Source organism: Podarcis vaucheri (genome assembly GCF_965113315.1).
Source record: "Podarcis vaucheri genome assembly, chromosome: 2".
Taxonomy (NCBI): domain Eukaryota; kingdom Metazoa; phylum Chordata; class Lepidosauria; order Squamata; family Lacertidae; genus Podarcis; species Podarcis vaucheri.
In genome coordinates, this window is record NC_138760.1 from 120,534,822 (window position 1) to 120,555,762 (window position 20,941).

Sequence of the window (20,941 nt, forward strand, 5' to 3'; positions counted from 1 at the left end):
TCTCTGGTTGGCCTCTGTTATTTTCTCCGACCGATGGAGAACCTACAAGAGACTCTATAAGGGCTCTTGAGTTCCCCATAAGGGAATAAGGGCAAATTTGCATTTATTACTCGCCTATCTGGCTGGGTTTCCCCAGCCACGCTGGGCGGCTTCCAACAGAATATTAAAAACACAATAGAACATCAAACATTAAAAACTTCCCTTAACAGGACTGCCTTCAGGTGTCTTCTCAAAGTCTGATACTGTAGTTACTTATTTCTTTGGCATCTTATGGGAGGGCAGTCCACAGGGTGGGTGCCACTATCGAGAAGGCCCTCTGCCTGGTTCCCTGTAACTTCACTTCTCGCAGGGAGGAAACCGTCAGAAGGCCCTCGGAGCTGAACCTCAGTGTCCGGGTGGAATGATGGGGGTGGAGACGCTCCTTCAGGTATACTGGGCAGAGGCCATTTAGGGCTTTAAAGGTCAGCAACAACACTTTGAATTGTCCTCAGAAACATACTGGGAGCCAGTGTTATGTGGTCTCAGTGGCTGCTCCCAGTCACCAGTCTAGCTGACGCATTCTGGATTAGTTGTAGTTTCTGGGTCACCTTCAAAGGTAGCCCCACGTAGAGCACATTGCAGTAGTCCAAGCGGGAGATAACCAGAGCATGCACCACTCTGGCGAGACAGTCTGGGCAGGTAGGGTCTCAGCCTGTGTGCCAGATGGAGCTGGTAGACATCCGCCATGGACATAGAATTGACCTGCACCTCCACAGACAGCTGTGAGTCCAAAATGACTCCCAGGTTGCGCACTTGGTCCTTTTGGGGCACAGTTACTTCATTCAGGACCAGGGAGTGCTCCACACCTGCCCACCCCATCCCCCCAAAACAGTACTTCTGTCTTGTCAGGATTCAACCTCAAGCCAGGCATGTCCTCTAAATATGGCCTACCTCTCAGGGAGCTTGTGAAGACAAAAGCAGAGGGCGCAGGGAATGTATAGAAAGATTGTAGTGTTCTTTTTTATAAAAAAAAAGTAGTTGAAAGGAGAGAGGTATCACTGCGTACATGTTTATAGGTATGCTAACTACTGACCTACTTGAATGTAAAGTGCTTTGATAAATTTATGGTCATAAATAAAAGTCATGCTTTTGTAGAAATACACAGGACAAATATAAAATATTCATCTAAAACAAGTTTAATAAAAATTTTGAGGGGGGGGGGACCCAAACCCCTCCTTAATGCCCTGTATTACAGATCAGCTCACAGAGTCCAGACTTGTGTGGTGAAAGAATTGCTTTCTTGGAAGACAATATATTTCAATACAATTCTAGAGGCAGGTTTCGAAAGGAATGCAGAAAATCATTAACACTACAAAAGAAGTGAATTACAAGCAGCATCTTGATGTCCTTGTCAGAGCGAGCAGGAATACTGCAAGAATAATAGAGGAAAATGGGCATAAAAAGACCATCTTCCATACCCATTATTCCCCATTTCACAATATTCTTAGCAGTCTGGGGTGAGGGTGGGGAAACAGTTTAGCAACGGTCCTGCTAGTGGTTCGATGTAATGTGTGTGTGAATGTGCCTAATGCAAAGGGATTTATGTAAATAAAAGTGAAATGATTTATAAGAATTTTGTGGATATAACTGAACATTCAGAAGGCTGCAGATACTCTATCCCTGAACCGCACAGGTCAGTTCACACATTATCCGCTTAGTACACAGAAAGGCTTTTAACACAGGAGGTACATTATTATGGGTTGTAATCAGTGTCAGTCCTACTTTACACAGACCTATTGAAACTGATGGACAGTCCTAACTTAGGTGTCTTAATTTCACTGGGGCTACTCTGAGCAGGAGTTGCATTGGCAATAACCCTATACAGTGGTACCTCGGGTTAAGTACTTAATTCGTTCCGGAGGTCCGTTCTTAACCTGAAACTGTTTTTAACCTGAGGTACCACTTTAGCTAAGGTGGCCTCCTGCTGCTGCCGCGCCGCCAGAGCACGATTTCTGTTCTCATCCTGAAGCAAAGTTCTTAACCTGAAGCACTATTTCTGGCTTAGGGGAGTCTTTAACCTGAAGCGTATGTAACCCGAGGTACCACTGTACGCAAAGATCACACATGCTTGTGCAGTAGAGTGCCGCATTTACATAGGGTGTGCATGTGCTGGAGTCAATCGCACAGCCAGATGCTCAAACAATCATGTGGTCCTCTCCTGGGCAACTTAAGTACTAGCAGTCTAGGAACACCTTAACCATCTCTTCCACCCTTGGTGTAAACTAAGTCATAGTTTCCCCTGTGCGTGCATTCTGTGTCTAGCAAGACATGATGCACAACGGGAAGTTGTTTCCTCCCCGTCTGGGTTCTTTCATGTGCAATAAGGTATGTCACAGAATATTCATAAGGTTTGTCTCCCGCATGACTTCACCGGTCTGTAATGCAGCGTGAGAAGGCTGTGTGTTTATACCGTTTCCCTCAGGCACAGATTCACTTGGGTTCGAGATGACGAGACTCTGAACCAAAGTTTCCTCTTCAGCATACGGCCTCAGTCCTGCATGAGTCCTCCCATGCCTGACAAGGTGCGACCTCCGATTGAAGCTTTTCCCACAGTCCGGACAGCAGTACGGCTTTTCTCCCGTATGGATTCTCTTGTGCCTAACAAAGTGCGACTTCCAGTTAAAGCACTTCCCGCACTCTGAACACTTAAACACCTTCTCTTCCCTCCGGTTGCCCGCGTCCGTTGTAAGGAGCGAGGGACCCTTGTGGCTCTCATCGTTGCCACTCCGGCATTTATATGCTTGACCTCCCGCAATGATCCCCTCGTGGGCATTTGCGCTGGTTAGATAAAACGGGCCACTGCGGCTGCAGTTCGTGTCATTATCCGCGGACCTGTATGTTTGTTCTTGCGCATGGATTCCTTCTTGTGGATTGACGCTAGTAATGAGAAGGGAGCAGTGACTGTAGCTGGTCTCCGTGTTTGGCCATTCGTACAGCTGGCCTCCAATATGCGCTTGCCCGTGCGAATTCATGCCTGCGACGAGGAGGGAGCCATGACCATAGTCCTTCTGGCCCTCTAAGCATTTATAGGGCTGGTTCCCTGCATAGAACTGCTCGGGTAGATTCACGTTTGCCACAAGGTGGGAACCGTTTTCGTAGCTCGCTCCGCTGTCTGGCCATTTGAAAGGTTGGCCTCCGACGTGGGTCGCCCCGTGGGTGTTCAGGTGTGACCTCCGGTTGAAGCACTTCCCACAGATGGCGCATTTATATGGCTTCTCTCCCGTGTGGATTCTCTCGTGTCGGAGGAGCTCAGAGGTCTGGCTGAAACTTTTCCCGCAGTCGGCGCAGGAGTAGGGTTTCTCTCCCGTGTGGATCCTCTCGTGCCTCATCAGCTTTGACGACTGGTTGAAGCTTTTCCCACAGCTGAAGCACGTAAACGATTTCTCTCCTCTGTGGGCGGTCTCGTGCCGAAGGAGGTTGGACCGGAGGCTAAAAATTCTCCCACACTCTGCGCATTCGTAAAGTTCTTTTTCCAGATGGGTTCTCTGGTGTCTATTCAGTTTCGACTTCTCGATGAAGCTCTTCCCACACTTTGCACACTTGTATGGTCTCTCCCCTGTGTGGGTTCTCTTATGTGTGACAAGGTGCGACTTCCAGTTAAAGCTCTCCCCGCAAACGGGGCACAGGAAAGGCGTCTCTCCCGTGTGGAGCCTCTTATGTGCTAGAAGGGATGAGCTCTGCGTGAAGCTTTTCCCACAGTCTGTACAGGAATAGGGCTTTTCTCCTGTATGGATATTCTCATGTCTAATCAGAGTGGAGGCGTGACTGAAGCTTTTCCCACAGTCCGAACATTTATATGGCCTCTCTCCTGTATGGGTAATCCCGTGTCTAATAAGGTCCGATCGGAAGCTAAAACTTTTCCCGCAGTCAACACACTGATATGGTCTCTCTCCGGAATGGGTCCTCTGGTGCCTGTTACGATTGGACCGTTCGGTGAAGCTTTTCCCACAGTGCACACATTTATATGGCTTCTCGCCTGTGTGGATTCTCTTATGTGCCAGAAGGTTTGAGGCCTGAGCGAAGGTCTTCCCACACTCAATGCACGTCCTTGGGCCCTGAGATCTGCGTTTTCGCTTTCGTGCTGGGCCTTTGCGAAGATCCTGGGGGCCACCCCCACTAGGAATGGCACTAGCCTTTCTCCTTGATAGGTGGTGGTCCATCTGCCTCTCAGCCCTGCGATGATTTAGCACAGTCTCTCTTCTCTCAAGGCCCTGGGAAACTGCTTCTCCTGCTACTCCCGGTGATGGCCCCGTTGGTTCGTCTTGCTCAGAACTTTGCGTCTGCATATCCTCTTGGTTCACATCTGCCTGCCCATCACCTGTTAGAAGAAACAGATAATCATGACCTGATGCTTATCCAGAAATGAGTCAGGAGATTTGGGGGGAAATAACTGAATGGTTTATATGGGCAGGGTATAAATAAATTATTATTATTATTATTATTATTATTATTATTACTACTACTACTACTAGTGGTATGTCTCCAAAAGTAAACAAACGTATTTCAGTTATTGGCGAAAACTTAAATCAAAACTATTTGCCTGGTCCGACCTGTCTATCCTATTATTAAAAAGGGTAAAGGGACCCCTGACCATTAGGTCCAGTCATGACCGACTCTGGGGTTGCGGCACTCATCTCACTTTACTGGCCGAGGGAGCCGGCGTACAGCTTCCGGGTCATGTGGCCAGCATGACTAAGCCGCTTCTGGCGAACCAGAGCAGCGCACAGAAACGCTGTTTACCTTCCCGCTGGAGTGGTACCTATTTATCTACTTGCACTTTGACATGCTTTCGAACTGCTAGGTTGGCAGGAGCAGAGGCAGAGCAACGGGAGCTCACCCCGTAGCGGGGATTCGAACCGCTGACCTTCTGATTGGCAAGCCGTAGGCTCTGTGGTTTAACCCACAGCGCCACCCGCGTCCCTCATCCTATTATTATGTGCTGACAAAAACACACCATTTGTATTATACCCTCTCAAGATCCGGTTCTTCTTTTTCTAAAAATTGTACTTTGCTTAAAGTTAGCAAAATGTTTCATAATTGCTTTTGTAGTAGGAAGCCAATAAAATCAAATTAAACGAAGACAACAGCAGAAATGAGTTGGGAGGATACAGCTGTGGCTCTCGAAAGCTCATGTCGCAATAAGTCCGTCATCACACCCCCCCATACTTCGCTGGGAATAAGCCTCAGTGAACTCAGTGGGAGTTACATCCAAGTAAATACGCACAGAATGGCACAGATCACTTTCTGAGTCACCCAGGCAACTCCTAGTGGGGCTGTTTAGCACCTTCTGTTCATAAACTGTCCTGGCTTGCTTCCCAAAGAGTGCTGGCTGCTACTGCAAGGCACATTTCATGCGCTGGGTTTTAAGTAAGAGGCATTAAATGGCCCATGGATACTTCTGTGATAACACAGGTGCCTTGGACCACATTACAGCTGAGCACTGACCAAGTACCTAAATAGTTTGATACTCTCTTATGAGAGAACAAGGCTGGAACATCATTATGAAAATATAAAATAAATCTAGAAAGGTGACATTTGACACCTGTGTTCCTATGATTCCAGAAGGCAAGATGTATCTAGGGGATGGGGAACCCTGGGCCTCCGGAGATCAAATGTGGCCCTCCAAGCCCTTCTATCTGGCCCTCAGGACCTTCCCCAGCAACTTCCCCTCCCTTCACACACTCATCAAGCGTTTTGTGTCCTTAAACTCTTGCCTGCCTGGCTAGAAGACAAGGGTGGGGTGTGGGACTTTGTGCCTATGGCACAAAGGCAAAATTTACATCTATTGCTGTGTCCACCTTTGCCTCTGGCCCCGCCCACCCCTGAGATGTCCCCACCTCAAACAATAAGCATTCAGTGGCTACTGAGCATGCTCAATCCTCACTGGGTTGCTTTGGGGTCCCCTCCTCAGTTTACCTACCTCCAATGCCTTTTTCTCTGCAAGTCTTGGGTGTCCCTGAGCCTGCCGACAGCTCCTTCTTGTTTGCAGTGCCATTTTGTCTGCCCTAAGCGTCAACACACCCACCACTGAACGTTGCAAACAGAAGTAATTGTATATCTAAGACTACCCAGAAATCTACTGAGAAAGGATGAAGGGCTCTTTACCCAGAAAGGCCAGATTCTCATCATTCTCCGGCATGATGCTGTTGTGCAGGATTCTTTGATCTGGATCCAGCAGAGGCCCTTGATCGCCGGGGAAATGCACCGCAACCTCTTTGAAATTCACTGGCATCTGTAAGACAACATTGCTGTCCGGTCAGGCTTTGTGCAATGCCTGATTTTCAACCAGCTTTGCTTGCAGGGCTAAAATGCGGTCTAGCTCACACCAAGCACACTTACACAGTGTTAGAAGCTCTGATATATAAGCTGGGCGCCAAATGGCTCCTTAAACCAAGGTTGAGGTCGCCAAAACGGAATGTCCAGTTGCCATTTTGGGGCAAGACGACGCTAAAGTCTTATTTTCCAAATGATGGACGGATTGTGATGGATTCTGGCTAGTTCAGATGACAACCTTGACCTAGGCCAGGGGTCTGCAACCTTTAAGACAAAAAGAGCCACTTGGACCCGTTTCCGAAGAAAAAAAGAACTGGGAGCCGCAAAACTCGTCAGTATAAAAATAACTTTTTTGTCACTTTTCATTATTTCTTTGTTTCACCCCTCAGAATTACTCCTCCTCATAGAAATAAACGTTAAATTAACAAATTACCTTTTTTTGTGTGTGTGTGTGTTCTTCACTCACCTTCAAAACAGTGACCAGCGTACATGCCCCCTTTCAATGCAGTGACCTGCGTACATGCCCCTTACAATGTAGCGGGCGGGCGGGAAGGTGACGGCGGGACGGTGCGTGACTAACCGCCAGTACAGCGCCTGCCACAGTGGGGAGTGTCGGGGCGCACAATGCGCCTCCTCCCCTCGCTAGTATCCACCCCGGAGCCGCGGCAAAGGTGTAAAAGAGCCACATGCGGCTCCGGAGCCACGGGTTGCAGACCCCTGATCTATGGCTCTACAAGCTTTGAAAACTTAAAGAAGAAAAGCCATTTGATCCAGGGTCAGTCCACAGAGATATTGGCCTATTCTGACCTCTTTTTCTTAATGGTGACTGCTCTTGCTCAGGCTGCACAGAAAAAGCCATTTGGTTCCAGAAATCCATTCTGCTTTTGCAGAATAACTGATAGAATTCTACAGGGTGGGGGTATGTAGTGTGTGAAAACAGCCCGGATCCAAGGTAGATTGAATTGTTTCACCATCTATTGATCCCTGTGCCACCACTTTATTTCTCGCTGCCACCACCCAGGCCCTACCTGGGACAATACGGAGTCCAGTCAGGGTTAAATTGAAACAGAAACTTCTGTTTATTTATTGCAGTTTAACAAGTGTTTGGTTTCTTAAACAGTATCAGTCAATTACATTCATGGGGTGCCTATCCAGACCTATAACTTTCACTACCTGCTCTCACTCACGAAACCACCTCTCAGGTGTTTACTTGTCTGCCTAGCCCCTAACTGTTCCTGACTCAGCCTATTTCATTACACTAACTCAATCTACCCACAATTTAGGGAAATTTTTATATTTAATGCTGTGTTGTTTTTAACACTCGATTGGAAGCCGCCCAGAGTGGCTGGGGAAACTCAGCCAGATGGGCGGGGTATAAATAATAAATAATAATAATAATTATCCCCAGATGGGGAATGTCAGGCGCCATCCTGATGCCCAGGCATCTTCACCTGGTTACGAGTGGTGAAAGGTCAGGTGAAAAATATGCCTGGCTAATTTCAAACACTGCTTACAGTAGCTAAGCAGTGCAGAAAGTAAGCAGCCATGCCATTGGGCTAACACATTCATAAAGGTAAAGGTAAAGGTACCCCTGCCCGAACGGGCCAGTCTTGACAGACTGTGGGGTTTGTGCGCCCATCTCACATTTATTGGCCGGGGGCCAGCGCTGTCCGGGGACACTTCCGGGTCACGTGGCCAGCGTGACATCGCTGCTCTGGCGAGCCAGAGCCGCACACGGAACGCCGTTTACCTTCCCGCTGGTAAGCGGTACCTATTTATCTACTTGCACCCGGGGGTGCTTTCAAACTGCTAGGTGGGCAGGCGCTGGGACCGAACAGCGGGAGCGCACCCCGCCGCGGGGATTCGAACCGCCGACCTTTCGATCGGCAAGCCCTAGGCGTTGAGGCTTTAGCCCGCAGCGCCACCCGCATAGAAACACATTCATAGAAACCTAAAGAAAACGGTTCGAGATCACATCTGAGGTCTGTGTATCTTTGTTTGGGAAATCTGCTATGGCTGGAGATAAATGAGATTATCAAAGTAAAAAGCAACAATTTGGTAATGTGGAGCGCTCCTGTTCAAGGTTCTAGCCAAGCTGCCAAGCTGTTTCCCAATATACTCCATTCCATTCCCAACAACAACAGTCAGCATTCCACAGAACACGCTAAGTGCTCATTGAGGTGTTTGTGGGAGGGCCTTAATTTCATTTTATTTTAATAACTTATATAACACTTAAAGCAACAGAAGCCCCAAGCAGTTTACAGTCGTACCTCGGGTTAAGAACCTAGTTTGTTCTGGAGGTCCATTCTTAACCTGAAACTGTTCTTAACCTGAGGTACCACTTTAGCTAATGGGGCCTCCCGCTGCCGTCACGCGATTTCTGTTCTCATCCTGAAGCAAAGTTCTTAATCTGAGGTACTACTTCTGGGTTAGAAGAGTCATTAACCTGAAGCGCCTGTAACCCAAGGTACCACTGTACACAAATGAGCACAAGCAAAGAAATCAATACCCAGTATCAAAATACAATAAAAATCTAACAAAACATTGAAACAGAAACACTGATATTATGTCTGTGGGCTGCTAACAATGTTTCAAAGGAAAAACATAGTGACCACAGACCCTATATGATCACTGGCAGCAAAAGCAATATGCAGATGGCTGGACAAAATATCTTCTCTAGAGGCAGCTTCATGTGTTCCTTTCATGGCATCATTTAAGGGCATTAATTTGAGAACTACAAATTCGAGGAGTGATTCTCCCTCCCTTTATTTAAGTAGCGAACTCTTTCCATTAAATACTGGGCAGAAAAAAATGACTCAGTTCTTAGATCCCAGCAAGTCCCTCTCTCCAAGTTCCCGCCTCGTAAAATTTCTTTTGTGCTTCTGAAAACCTTGGTGTTCACCCAAGTTGGCTGAAAACCTCCCCCTTGAGTGTAGATGCTGCTGTTTTGGCTACATAAAGGTAAAGGGACCCCTGACCATTAGGTCCAGTCGTGGCCGCCTCGGGGGTTGAGGCGCTCATATCGCTTTATTGACCGAGGGAGCCGGTGTACAGCTTCTGGGTCATGAGGCCAGCATGACTAAGCCGCTTCTGGCGAACCAGAGCAGCACACGGAAACGCCGTTTACCTTCCACCGGAGTGGTACCTATTTATCTACTTGCCCTTTGACGTGCTTTCGAACTGCTAGGTTGGCAGGAACAGGGTCCAAGCAACGGGAGCTCATCCCATCATGGGGATTCGAACCGCCGACCTTCTGATCAGCAAGTCCTAGGCTCTGTGGTTTAACCCACAGCGCCACCCACGCCCCTGTTTTGGCTACATAGGGATCCGCATTTGGAGCATGTGTTTGCCATGGGTTGTATGAGACTTAGCGCTAAGTAAGCCTGTCAGCACAAGGGTTTCTGCCTGTGCAACAGGACTCCCCTCCTCTCCTCGCCTCCTTAAACTTAGCTGGACACCACCTTATTTGCTTACAAGATAATGCTTAAAATTGCAGGCATAGTGCTATCCATCACTCTCTTTATTTCCATCCATGACCAGTATTGGCATGGTGCAACTCAAATCCCCAAGCTCAGATAAAACCGAACTAAGGAAAACAACAGCCACAGAGCTAAATACAAGCTGCAATCGCCATGGGCTATAAGAGTTCATTTATTGAAATAAGCCCCGTCAATAGTGAGGGATGATGAGCATTAGAGTCCAAAAACATGCCAACTGCTATAGCTTTCCCATCCTTGACTTAGCATAAAAAAAAATATAAATCTGTATTTTGAGTATGTCTTTGGTCTATACAGTGGTATCTCGGGTTAAGTACTTAATTCGTTCCGGAGGTCTGTTCTTAACCTGAAACTGTTCTTAACCTGAAGCACCACTTTAGCTAATGGGGCCTCCCGCTGCAATTTCTGTTCTCATCCTGAAGCAAAGTTCTTAACCCGAGGTACTATTTCTAGGTTAGCGGAGTCTGTAACCTGAAGCGTCTGTAACCTGAAGCGTATGTAACCCAAGGTACCACTGTAATACCCTTCAGCATTTTATACATAGTATTTTAATAGCGGAATTTGGTTCATGAGCTTATGTTATGGGATGCCTATATCACCTAAGTTAATAAAATACATTTTTTTAATTACTGCATGAATTGCCTTTTGCATAAATCTTAGGGCAATTTACAAGCATATAATTAAAGCAACCTAAAATAGGTTTTAAAAGAAGACAAATAAACACCCAAGGCAGAGACCATATATATCTATATCTTGCTGCGAAAGCTTGTCGAGACAAAAATATCTCCGATTGTTTCCAGAAACTACAAATAGTTGGCACCTGTCATCTCCAGACAGGGGTGTCCCCCAAAAACAGAAGCAGCAGCCACAGTGGGAACCCTGCTCCTAGTTGCTTCTGCTATTTTCAGAACTTCTCTCCCGTAGAATTTAGTGACCCCATGCAAGGCGTACGGCGGTCTCTCCATTAGTAAACAAAAACAACAAACAGCTCGCATCCCACTTCGAGATCATCTCTCCCATTTCAAAAGCCACCACCCCCCGCATGCAGGACCAAACATTCCCAGGAAGGACCGCCCAGCTATCCATCCACCCGCAGCCCTCCATCCGCCTTGACCCACAAAGACTGTGCACACCCACCGTCCGTTTGAAGCGCATGCCACCCACCAAACAAACAAAAGAACCCTGGGAGCTGTAGTTGGCGAAGATGCTGGGAACTGTACTATGTGAGGGACACCTCTCGGTATTCTTGAGGGGGGGGGGGTGCTTTAAATGGGTTCGCAGCCAAAGAAAGGCAGAGAGCATCACCCTGAACGCGCCCCGCTGGCTGGGTCGCACGTGGTCTCTTTGGAGACCTTGCGCAGCGCCGGAAAGAGCGCCCTATCTCCTGCGCAATGGAGTCGCTGGGAATAGGAAGGCCGAGGGCCCCGCTCTCCCCTTTCCCTGCCCACCTACCCAAGTCCCTTCTCGCTGCCTCTACTCCATGCTGGCACCCTCTCTTCCCACGGCAAAACAAAACAAACTCCTCCTGTTCCTTCGCCTTTCTTTCTTTCTTTCTTTCTTTCTTTCTTTCTTTCTTTCTCACCCGCATCTAAAGTACTGATCCAGCCCAGATCCACTCACTGCGTCCTGGAGAGCGCGCGCCAGTCTGGATGCAAAATAAGTTCGGGAATCGAGGGGTTTCTTTCCCCACCCGGGGATCTGTTGTCTCTTTGCACTGGCTCTGTGCTCAACCCCGCCGGATTGAGCAGAAAGGATTCCGGAGGGCAAACTCCTCCCCTCTCCTCGGTCCCAAGGCAGGAGCTGGGGACCATCTGGTCATCCAGCAGCCAAGAAACGTGATTTGTGGCGGCCCCAAAGACTTCTCCCCCCCCCCAACAACCCACCGCCTTCTCAGCCGACCAGCGCAACCCTTGTCTGCATCTAGGACGGCAGCCTAACAGGAGCGGATGGTGTTGCGGGTGAGAAATCGGAAGCTGATGCGCAAAACTGCAGCAGACCCTCACCCGAGTTCAGAATGAGAAAGGAGGCATTGCCTTATCAACGGGACCAGGAAATGTTTGAAAGGCTGGAGGCCAGGTCTGTCAGCAGCTACTAAAGGTAAAGGACCCCTGACAGTTAAGTCCAGCCGCAGACGACTCTGGGGTTGCGGCGCTCATCTTGCTTTACTGGCTGAGGGAGCAGGCATTTGTCCGCAGACAGTTTTTCTGGGTCTTGTGGCCAGCATAACTAAGCCTCTTCTGGCGAACCAGAGCAGCACACAGAAACACCATTTACCTTCCCGCCGGAGTGGTACCTATTTATCTACTTGCACTTTGACGTGCTTTCTAACTGCTAGGTTGGCAGGAGCAGGGACCAAGCAACGGGAGCTCACTCTGTTGCAGGGATTCGAACCGCCAACCTTCTGATTGGCAAGCCCAAGAGGCTCAGTGCTACTAGAAGAAGCCAAATGGAGCCTCCAGGGCCGGTGACAGTATATCTCCGAATTACCAGATTGTAGGAGCAAAGAATAGGGAATGGCTGCACCATTGCACCGGGAGAGTCCCAGTCCTGCGTTCTGTTCCACAGGGGTCAGCCAGATACATATAGGAAACACAAACATGACCTGTACATTCCCTAGTGTGAAAAGATCCCTGAAGCATTACCTTAGCTCATTTTATTATTATTATTATTATTATTATTATTATTATTAATTACAGTGGTGCCTCGCAAGACGAAATTAATTCGTTCCGTGAGTTTTGTAGTCTTGCGATTTTTTTCGTCTTGCGAAGCACGGTGTCAGGAAAGTTTTGGAAAAGCTTCAAAAATCACCAAAGTCTTTAAAAACCTCAAAAAAGGCTACCACACCGCGTTCTATGAGTTGCTCCTCGAAGTCAAGTCGCAACTGTATTAACGGTGTTAAGAAAAAGGAAACAAACTTGCAAGATGTTTCCATCTTGCGAAGCAAGCCCATAGGGAAAATCGTCTTGCGAAGCAGCTCAAAAAACAAAAACCTCTTTCGTCTAGCGAGTTTTTTGTCTTGCGAGGTACCACTGTATATTTATTGATCACTTTCCACAAGATGGCTCAAAGCGACTCACAGATCTACAAAACACAGAACTTGATAATTGATTTTTAAAAAAATTACACAGGAAAAATGCAATGGAAAAAAAATCCTAAAAGTGCTAATCCAGCAACTATAATAAGGATGGGGGGTTGGGGGTTGGGCTAAGATGACTCTCGAGGTCCCTTCCAAGTCTACAATTCTATGATTCTGTTAAATCCTACCTCACCTCACTAAAACACCATGCTTTCTCATTTACAGTAAGCCATAGTTTGTAAAGCAGGCTATGGTGTGGTGCAATCAAATGCATGCAAACTTAAGAGTTAAATAATTAAATTACTTGGGATATATTGCAAGGACTTAGCTTTTTGCCCAGGCTTCTCCTGACCCAGAAGACTGGACCTTGTTTTATGTGCTTGAAACCCCCAAGCCTGATCCTTGAAACGTAATGCACCGTATTTTTCGCTCTATAAGACGCACCAGACAACAAGACGCACCTAGTTTTGGGAGGAAGAAAACAGGAAAAAAAATATTCTGAATCTCAGAAGCCAGAACAGCAAGAGGGATCCCTAGGCAGTGAAAGCAGCAATCCCTCTTGCTGTTCTGGCTTCTGGGATAGCTGCGCAGCCTGCATTCGCTCCATAAGACGCACACACGTTTCCCCTTCCTTCTTAGGAGGGAAAAAGTGAGTCTTATAGAGCAAAAAATACAGTAAATTGCAGGCTTACTATACTTAAAATATCAAGCAGTATATATGTGTTAATGTGTGTACAGGACTGGAGCCTGCCATTCATAAAAAGCTGTTTTTCCTCCAATATATGGTAATGACCCAGTGGTTTGTGCACATCCGAGAACCTCCCACTGAGACTTTTCATGATTTATTGAAGTCCTGGAGTCTGGGCTGTTCTCACCATAAAGCAAAATGAAGCATTGTTTGGGGGAGGAGATTCAAAGGAAACTTAATCTCTGTGCCTTATTTTTTACAAATCAGCTGGAAGATCAGCTGATCAGCCTTATCCAATGTCATGTTTCTTTTTTTATCTACCTTGCTAGGCCTGGGTGATGGGGCCCTTCCATCTCTACAATTCTATGATTCAGTCTTTCCCCTGTCCTTCCTGGGTGAATAATAATAATAATAAATTTTTATTTATATCCCGCCCTCCCCAGCCAGAGCCGGGCTCAGGCCGGCTAACACCAGTAAAATTACAAAAAAAAAAAAAAACCCAACACAAAACCCCAATTTAAAATACAGGTTAAAATATAATTTAAAATTCAGCCTCATTTTAAAAGTAGCCCATAGATCCAAACCATAAGGGGAGGGAAACATAAGAGTCAGACTGAGTCCAAACCGAAGGCCAGGTGGAACAGCTCTGTCTTGCAGGCCCTGCGGAAAGATGTCAAGTCCCGCAGGGCCCTGGTCTCTTGTGACAGAGCGTTCCACCAAGTCGGGGCCAGTACTGAAAAGGCCCTGGCCCTAGTTGGGACCAATCTAACCACCTTGCGACTTGGGACCTCCAAGGTGTAGAATCATAGATGCCACAAGAAGGACAGGGAGATGCTCTGTGCTTCACCACAGATCCATGGCCTTTAACAGTGCAGCGAAAGACTGCCGAAACCCCCTATCAACTCCACCACTTCTACGATTTATTAAACTTATATATACCACCCTTCCTCCCTGATGAGCCCAGGGTGGCAAACAAAGGATAAAACAATAAAAACATATTTAAAGCAATTTCAGCATACAGAGGCAAACTGGGGAAGATCTCAGCTTAAAAGGTCTGATTGTCCTAACAAGAGAGAATTGGGATTTCAGGGCTTCCTTCAGGCACCACAACTTTCATATTTATTTATTTTTTTGCCGCGTTGCACACCTAGAGGGGCGGGGACTGCTGGCTCCGCCAATCAGAACGATGGGGCAAGTTACAAAGGAACTTTGCAAATTCCTACAACAGTCCTGCCGCACCACGGAGGGGTGGGTTGGAGAGAGAGAGAGAAAGAAAGAAAGAAAGAGAGAAAGAGAGAAAGAGAGAGAGGGAGGGAAATGCCTGATGGGAAATGCAGTCCAGTGCCCCTTTAGGACCTACCCAAAGGAGAACTACATTGTGCGGGAGCATAAGGAAGGAATAGTTTTAAAAATCGAGGTGTCAGATTGCACCCCTTGGGTGCAATTGGAGAGGTCTCGTTTCCTCTGTCCCCTAAATCTAGCTGGGGAAACAAGGAACGGGGGGGAGAGGAATGCCAGACAAGAAAAAGAAACGCTGATACTGAAATGGGATGAAGTTGAAGCCTAGCCGCTAGTCCCTAGGAATGTGAACGGCTCCCCCCACCCCCAATCTGGCTCCTAAAATATATTTTGCCCTGGTCTTTTCCAAATTTCACTCCAAGGAGGGTTTTATTGTTGCAGAAAGGAGCTTGTTCAATTGATGCGCCCCCGAGTTTCCCAGGCAGCTGAGAGCTGGGCGCAAAATGGGCTTTTGCTTGGGGAGTCTGTACCTTACATCGCGGTGTTTGCGGCGCAATTCCGAGCAGCTCAAGCCAAACGGGGGTCCCCTTTTGGAGAGGTCACAGAGACGACGACGAAGACAGGCCAGATAGACTGAATAAACTGCAAATCGGGGGGGGGGGAGAGAAAAATTTTCCTAACTCTTATTATGATACAGGGACGTGCCCCCTCGCACGAGCATGCGCGCTCGCAACCGGCGAAGAGCCTCTTGTGCCCTTACTTAGCCCACACTTGCCTTTTGTGATGTTGCGTTCGGGGGAGCGAGGGGGGGGGGCGGCCGCATTTGTGCATCGCCAAAGAGGAAATTCAGCAACACACACACCCCAACTGGGAGGAAAGAGAAGGACAAAAGAGGGCAGAGATTTGCAAATACTAATGTGCATGGGTATATGGAAATTTGGAAATCATTGCTGTAATTTGAATAGGGCAGTCACAGTGGGGGAGATTTGTGGCCTGTGCGACTCCATGGTCAAACCCTGCTGCTCAGGGGAATTTCTTCTTCTTCTTCATCATCATCATCATCATCGCCACCTGTCTGACTGGGTTGCCCCGGCAACTTGCTTTGACCTTAAAAAGGCAGAGACCCAGCGATGGAAAACCACTGAACAACTATCTCACATTAACAAGACATCTGAAGGCAGCCCTGTTTAGCGAAGTTTTTAGTGACTGATGTCTTAATGTATTTTTAATTTTTTGTTGGAAGCCGCTGAGTGGGTGGGGTATAAATAATAAATTACTACTACTACTACTACTACTACTACTACTACTGGATAGCTGGCCTTGGTGAAGATTTGATGTTTTTATCCCCCAAAAGTTTTTGATTTGAGTTTCTACTCAAATGAGGCTGCATTTTAATGTTGTACTGTACTTTAATCTTGTTTTTAAGTTGTATTTTAATCAATTGTTTTATACTTGGTGTTAGCCGCCCTGAGCCCGGTCTTGGCTGGGGAGGGCGGGGTATAAATAAAATTTATTATTAGTTATTATTATTACTACTACTGAGATTCCAGATCTCACTGTGTTGCAGTTCCCACCATTGCTGATCATAAGCTATGATTGTTGGGGTCCTTTCCGACTCTACAATGGACTATTCCGAGCTTTGCTTGCATGATGCAAGACAAGCCCAACCCCTAGTCGGAGTAACACCTGCCAACCTTGTGCCTTCATTTTGTACTACAGTTCCCACCCACCCCGTCTCAGCCTCAGAAGCTATAATGGCACGGCCAGTTTGGATACTATGCTCCTTAAAGTGGGTGGTGGTGGGGAGGGCACCCCTTCCTGCTTCAGCTCAGGCATCAAAATGTCTCGATCAGTTGCTGCAAGAGAAAACCACAACTCCTATATTGGGATTTGTCACAAGAATGTGCCAAAATAAAACACATTATTTTCTATATGGCCATACCACCACTAAGAGGTGCGTATTGTGGATTAGGAGATGCACCCTCGATACAACCTGCAGTTGGGAGTCCAAATTTTATTTGCATTTATGGAATCAGAGAATCGTAGAGTTGGCTCCCAAACTTTTTTGAACCACCGCCCCCCCACCCCCACTGGTCCCCACCCCACCCCAACCGTATAAAAAGCGTTGTTAAGAATAGCGGTTTGCACGACCCACTAAGGAAGACAAATAAAAGCACAATAAAATTCACAGCAGCAACAATTAATTGCACATTTATTCCAAATCCAAATTCAAGTATTTAATAAATTCAACAAAACTGATGGACTTGATTCAGCGATACTGCCTGCTTTCGGAACCCCTGCTTCAAAACAATAGCATAATGTTCAAATTAGCATCTATTCTGCTTCACACGCAAGTGTGTAAACTGGTTACTTCGTCATGGCCAGGGAGTGGTCCTGTTATGTTGAGATTCTGTTGCCAGGGATGATCAGAGCTTCTCAGAGTCAAAGCTCATCAAAGAGACTTGCGATCTACCATGGTGGATGAGAGGCTCACATCACTTGCTCCCCTACCCATTGAGTATGGCATTGTCTAAAACCTCAACCCTTCAGCCATGACACTGCCGCTTGGAGGTTTCCAAACAGAGGTTGGATAGCCATCTGTCAGCGATGCTGTAACCGAGATCCCTGCATTGCTATTCTATGATTTGCACAAGCCAAAGTTTGAAAAATACACATTCTGAGCAGTGGCAGCGCTCTGGACCATGCAGAACCACCACAGATTTCGCTAACGTTTTTGTTTTGTTTTGTTTCGTTATCCTTTGGTAAGCATTCTTTATTTTAGAATATCCCCGATGCCTGGGTTTAAAAATAATATAGAAGAAAAACGGTCTCCGGCTGACCTCATACAGCCAATGTCCTTATTTTATTATTACAGCAATTATACAGTATCCCAAGCATTAAGTGCTTGTTAATGTTGCTTCAGAGTAAAGCTGCGTTCCGCTGGTTTTTACCTGGTGCAAGTGGAAATTGAAACATACTTTGAAGTTAACTGAAGGGGGACCATTCTTGTAGGTGGTAAACCCAGGAGGGAAAGAACTGTGGATTGCCACGCTTTCAGTGCCACCATTGCTGGCTCCAGGATTTGGGGGGGAGGGTGTCCTCAGAACGACACCCCCCAGGAGCTCCCCCCCCCATCTGGAGAGACAGGACATACAAACTGGGAGTTCTGTTCTTTTTGGATACAGTGGTACCTCGGGTTAAGAACTTAATTCGTTCCGGAGGTTCGTTCTTAACCTGAAACTGTTCTTAACCTGAAGCACGACTTTAGCTAATGGGGCCTCCTGCTGCTGCTGTACCACCATCACACGATTTCTGTTCTCACCCTGAAGCAAAGTTCTTAACCCAAGGTACTATTTCTGGGTTAGCGGAGCCTCTGTAACCTGAAGCGTCTGTAACCCGAGATACCACTGTACTCTGCGCAAAGTAGAAATAGTAGACCTGTTAAGCACAGAGGGACCTCTGGTCCTGGGGCCTAGCAGATGCCCAATCTTGCCACCCTCTGGAGCTGGCCCTGAGTGCCACACTAAAAAGGCCCTGTCTCTTGCACCTGCCTCCCACAAAGGCAGGGTAAAATGAAACAACTCTGAGGTTGGTGTTAAAGTTTGGGTGGGTGGGGGGAGTTCTTGAGGTATCACAGCCCTAGTTGCAGAACAGGCTTGACATTTCATTTAATCTCTCCTTTGCGGTGGGTTCTCTCGTGAACAAGAAGCTGAATTCGTTGAATGAAGCTCTTGTCGCAGTCCAGACATTTGTAGGGTTTCCCCCCCGGTGTGGGTTCTATAATGATTAAGAAGGTGCTCTCTCCGACTCAAGCATTTCCCACAGATATCACATCTATACAGTTTCGCTCCAGCGTGGATTCTCTGATGATTAAGAAGATTGGATTGATCGCCGAAGCTTCTTCCACAGACTGCACACTGATACGGTTTCTCTCCTGTGTGGGTTCTCTAGTGCGTACTGCAGCACCATTTGTTAACAAAGCTTTTCCCACAGATTGAGCACGGATGGGGCCTGTCTCCCGCGTGGTTCCTCTCGTGTCTAATAAGGTGGTAGCTCTCCCTGAAACTTTCCCCACAGACGGCGCATTTGTAGGGCCTCTGCATGGGTTCTCTTGTGCCTTGCCAGCTTTGAGCTGTCGACAAAACTTTCCCCACAGTCTGAGAATCGGTACGGCTTCTCCCCGGTGTGGCTTATCTGATGTTTCGTGAGAGACGACATGTGGCCAAAGCATTTCCCGCAGAGAGAACATTTATATGGCTTCTTGCCCATGTGGATTCTCTGATGTTTAACAAGGCATGATGTGTTGCTGAAGCCTCTCCTGCAGGAGGAGCAACTATAGGGTTTCTTCCCTGTATGGCTTCTCTCATGTACAACAAGGTGAGCTCTAGCAATGAACTCTTTCCCACAGGTGGAGCATGAATATGGCTTTCCCCCCGTGTGGATTCTCTCATGTATAGGGAGGGCGGACAGTTGTGTGAAGGTTTTCTCACACCATGAACATTTATAAAGTTTCTCACCCGTGTGCATGGGCATGTGCCTAACAAGGTGTGACCTCCACTGGAAGCTTTTCCCACAGTGCGAACACTGGAAGCCATTTTCCTCAGTGTGACGCATCATGTGCCTAAAAAAGGCTGACCTCTGGACAAAGGTTTCCCCACACTCTGCACATTCGTATGTGTGAGGGGATGATTAGCTGCTTGTGCTTAAAATTGTGCCCCCTCAGAGTTTGTGCGGCTCCACAAACCTCTGTGTGTGACAGAGCTCCTCAGACATGTCTGCTCTAGTCACTAGTAGAGTCTGACAGTGGCTGCCTGCAGAAGCGTTTCCAGCAAAGAAGCTCCTTAACGGAAACGCGTCTCCTGGACTCACGACGTGGCAGCTTCCGGCGAAGTATGGGTCTCCCTACGGTTGCTTCTGACACCTCCCCGCTGTTTTCGCTGGACGTGTCTCTCACCCCTTTCTCTCCCCTGCTAGTTCCTGCCTTGGCTGCTGCGTCTCTCGCAGCATTACTGAGATCCTCCTCCAGAGACCCCTCGCTCCCCCTGCTGGTCCCTGCTTTAGCTGCTGACTCTCTCCCAGCCTCTGGGAGCCCTACCACCTCCCTTTCCTCTGATGTCAGTTCCCTGACATCCACCTCCCCTCCAGGGCCCCCTTCCCCCCTGCCCCTACTCTCTCCTCTGGGCGGTGAGGAGCTAAAACCCCGAAAAGAATCCTCTTCATCTTCAGACGTCTCGAACATTTCCCTCCATCGGTCTTCGTTCCGGCTCGCTGAATCCTCCTCCGCCTCGGAATCAGAGAACCCCTCCAACTCTTCTTCTTCGTCGGTGGTGGCGAAGTATTCCCTCCGGAACCTCGCCACTGGCTGAGGTTTACGAGGGAATCTCTGATGAAAAGTTTCTATCAAAACCTCGTCATCTACATCCTCTGCCATGACCCAGGTGTTTTCCGACTCCGGCTCCCCTTCCCACACTACCAAATACTCTACTTGATCTCCCTTCCACCTGGAATCGAGAATCTCCGCTACATGGTAGCTGTGTTCTTTTTCCTCCATAGCTGGTCCCCTATTGACCCTCCCTTCTCTGTCCCCTTTATACGGTGACAGCAACGACCTGTGGAACACTGGGTGCAGCTTCATGTGGTTCGGTAACCGGAGTCTGAAAGCCACTGGGTTGACCTGCTGCGTGACTTCAAATGGGCCCAGCCTTTTGGGTCTTAACTTCTTACAACCCCCTTTGAATGGTAACCCTTGAGTGGACAGCCACACCTGGTCCCCCACCCTAATGCTTTCCCCTTCCCTTCTGGTTTTGTCTGCCTGCCTCTTATATTCCTCCTTAGCCCTGTTTAAGTTAAGTTGGAGCTGGCGATGGATCGCTTCCATTTCTTCAACGAACTGTTCTGCAGCTGGAACGCTCCAGTTCTCCCCTTCCCCCCCTGGGAAGGCTCGGGGATGACACCCGTGATTAGCCAAAAAGGGGCTCATCCCCGTGGACACGTTCTCTGCATTGTTGTAGGCAAATTCTGCCAACGCCAGCTTCTCCACCCAATCATTCTCTCTGTCATTCACATAACACCTCAAATATTGCTGGAGGACACCATTAGCTCTTTCCGCCTGCCCGTTGGTTTCTGGAT

At 47.7% G+C, this 20,941-nt stretch overlaps 1 protein-coding gene across 6 annotated transcripts; it reads right to left on the reverse strand.

Moving 5' to 3' along the window:
* Positions 1-1,143: 1,143 nt before the first annotated feature.
* On the reverse strand, positions 1,144-19,482 carry LOC309523310 (uncharacterized protein). 6 transcript variants are annotated; one of them, XM_082207106.1, is made up of 4 exons: positions 19,330-19,482; positions 15,348-15,454; positions 6,145-6,271; positions 1,144-4,357 (listed from the first exon to the last, which is right to left on the reverse strand). In XM_082207106.1, exons 1-4 carry the CDS (start codon positions 19,427-19,429, stop codon positions 2,370-2,372), a joined length of 2,322 nt encoding a protein of 773 aa, XP_082063232.1. In that variant the 5' UTR covers positions 19,430-19,482; the 3' UTR covers positions 1,144-2,369. The 6 variants fall into 6 exon arrangements, with proteins under 6 accessions (XP_082063232.1, XP_082063233.1, XP_082063235.1 ...); XM_082207107.1 differs by lacking the exon at positions 15,348-15,454 and having other exon boundaries at positions 1,145-4,357; XM_082207109.1 differs by lacking the exon at positions 19,330-19,482 and having other exon boundaries at positions 1,145-4,357; positions 15,343-15,460.
* Between the last annotated feature and the right edge of the window lie 1,459 nt (positions 19,483-20,941).

Coding starts and splice junctions, on each gene's coding strand:
- LOC309523310 (XM_082207106.1), bottom strand. CDS start 19,429: ATGATGCGTCACACTGAGGAAAATGGCTTCCAGTGTTCGCACTGTGGG. Junction 15,455..19,329: donor GCACATGCCCATGCACACGG/GTGAGAAACTTT, acceptor CCCGATTTGCAG/TTTATTCAGTCTATCTGGCC. Junction 4,358..6,144: donor TGAGAATCTGGCCTTTCTGG/GTAAAGAGCCCT, acceptor TTCTTCTAACAG/GTGATGGGCAGGCAGATGTG.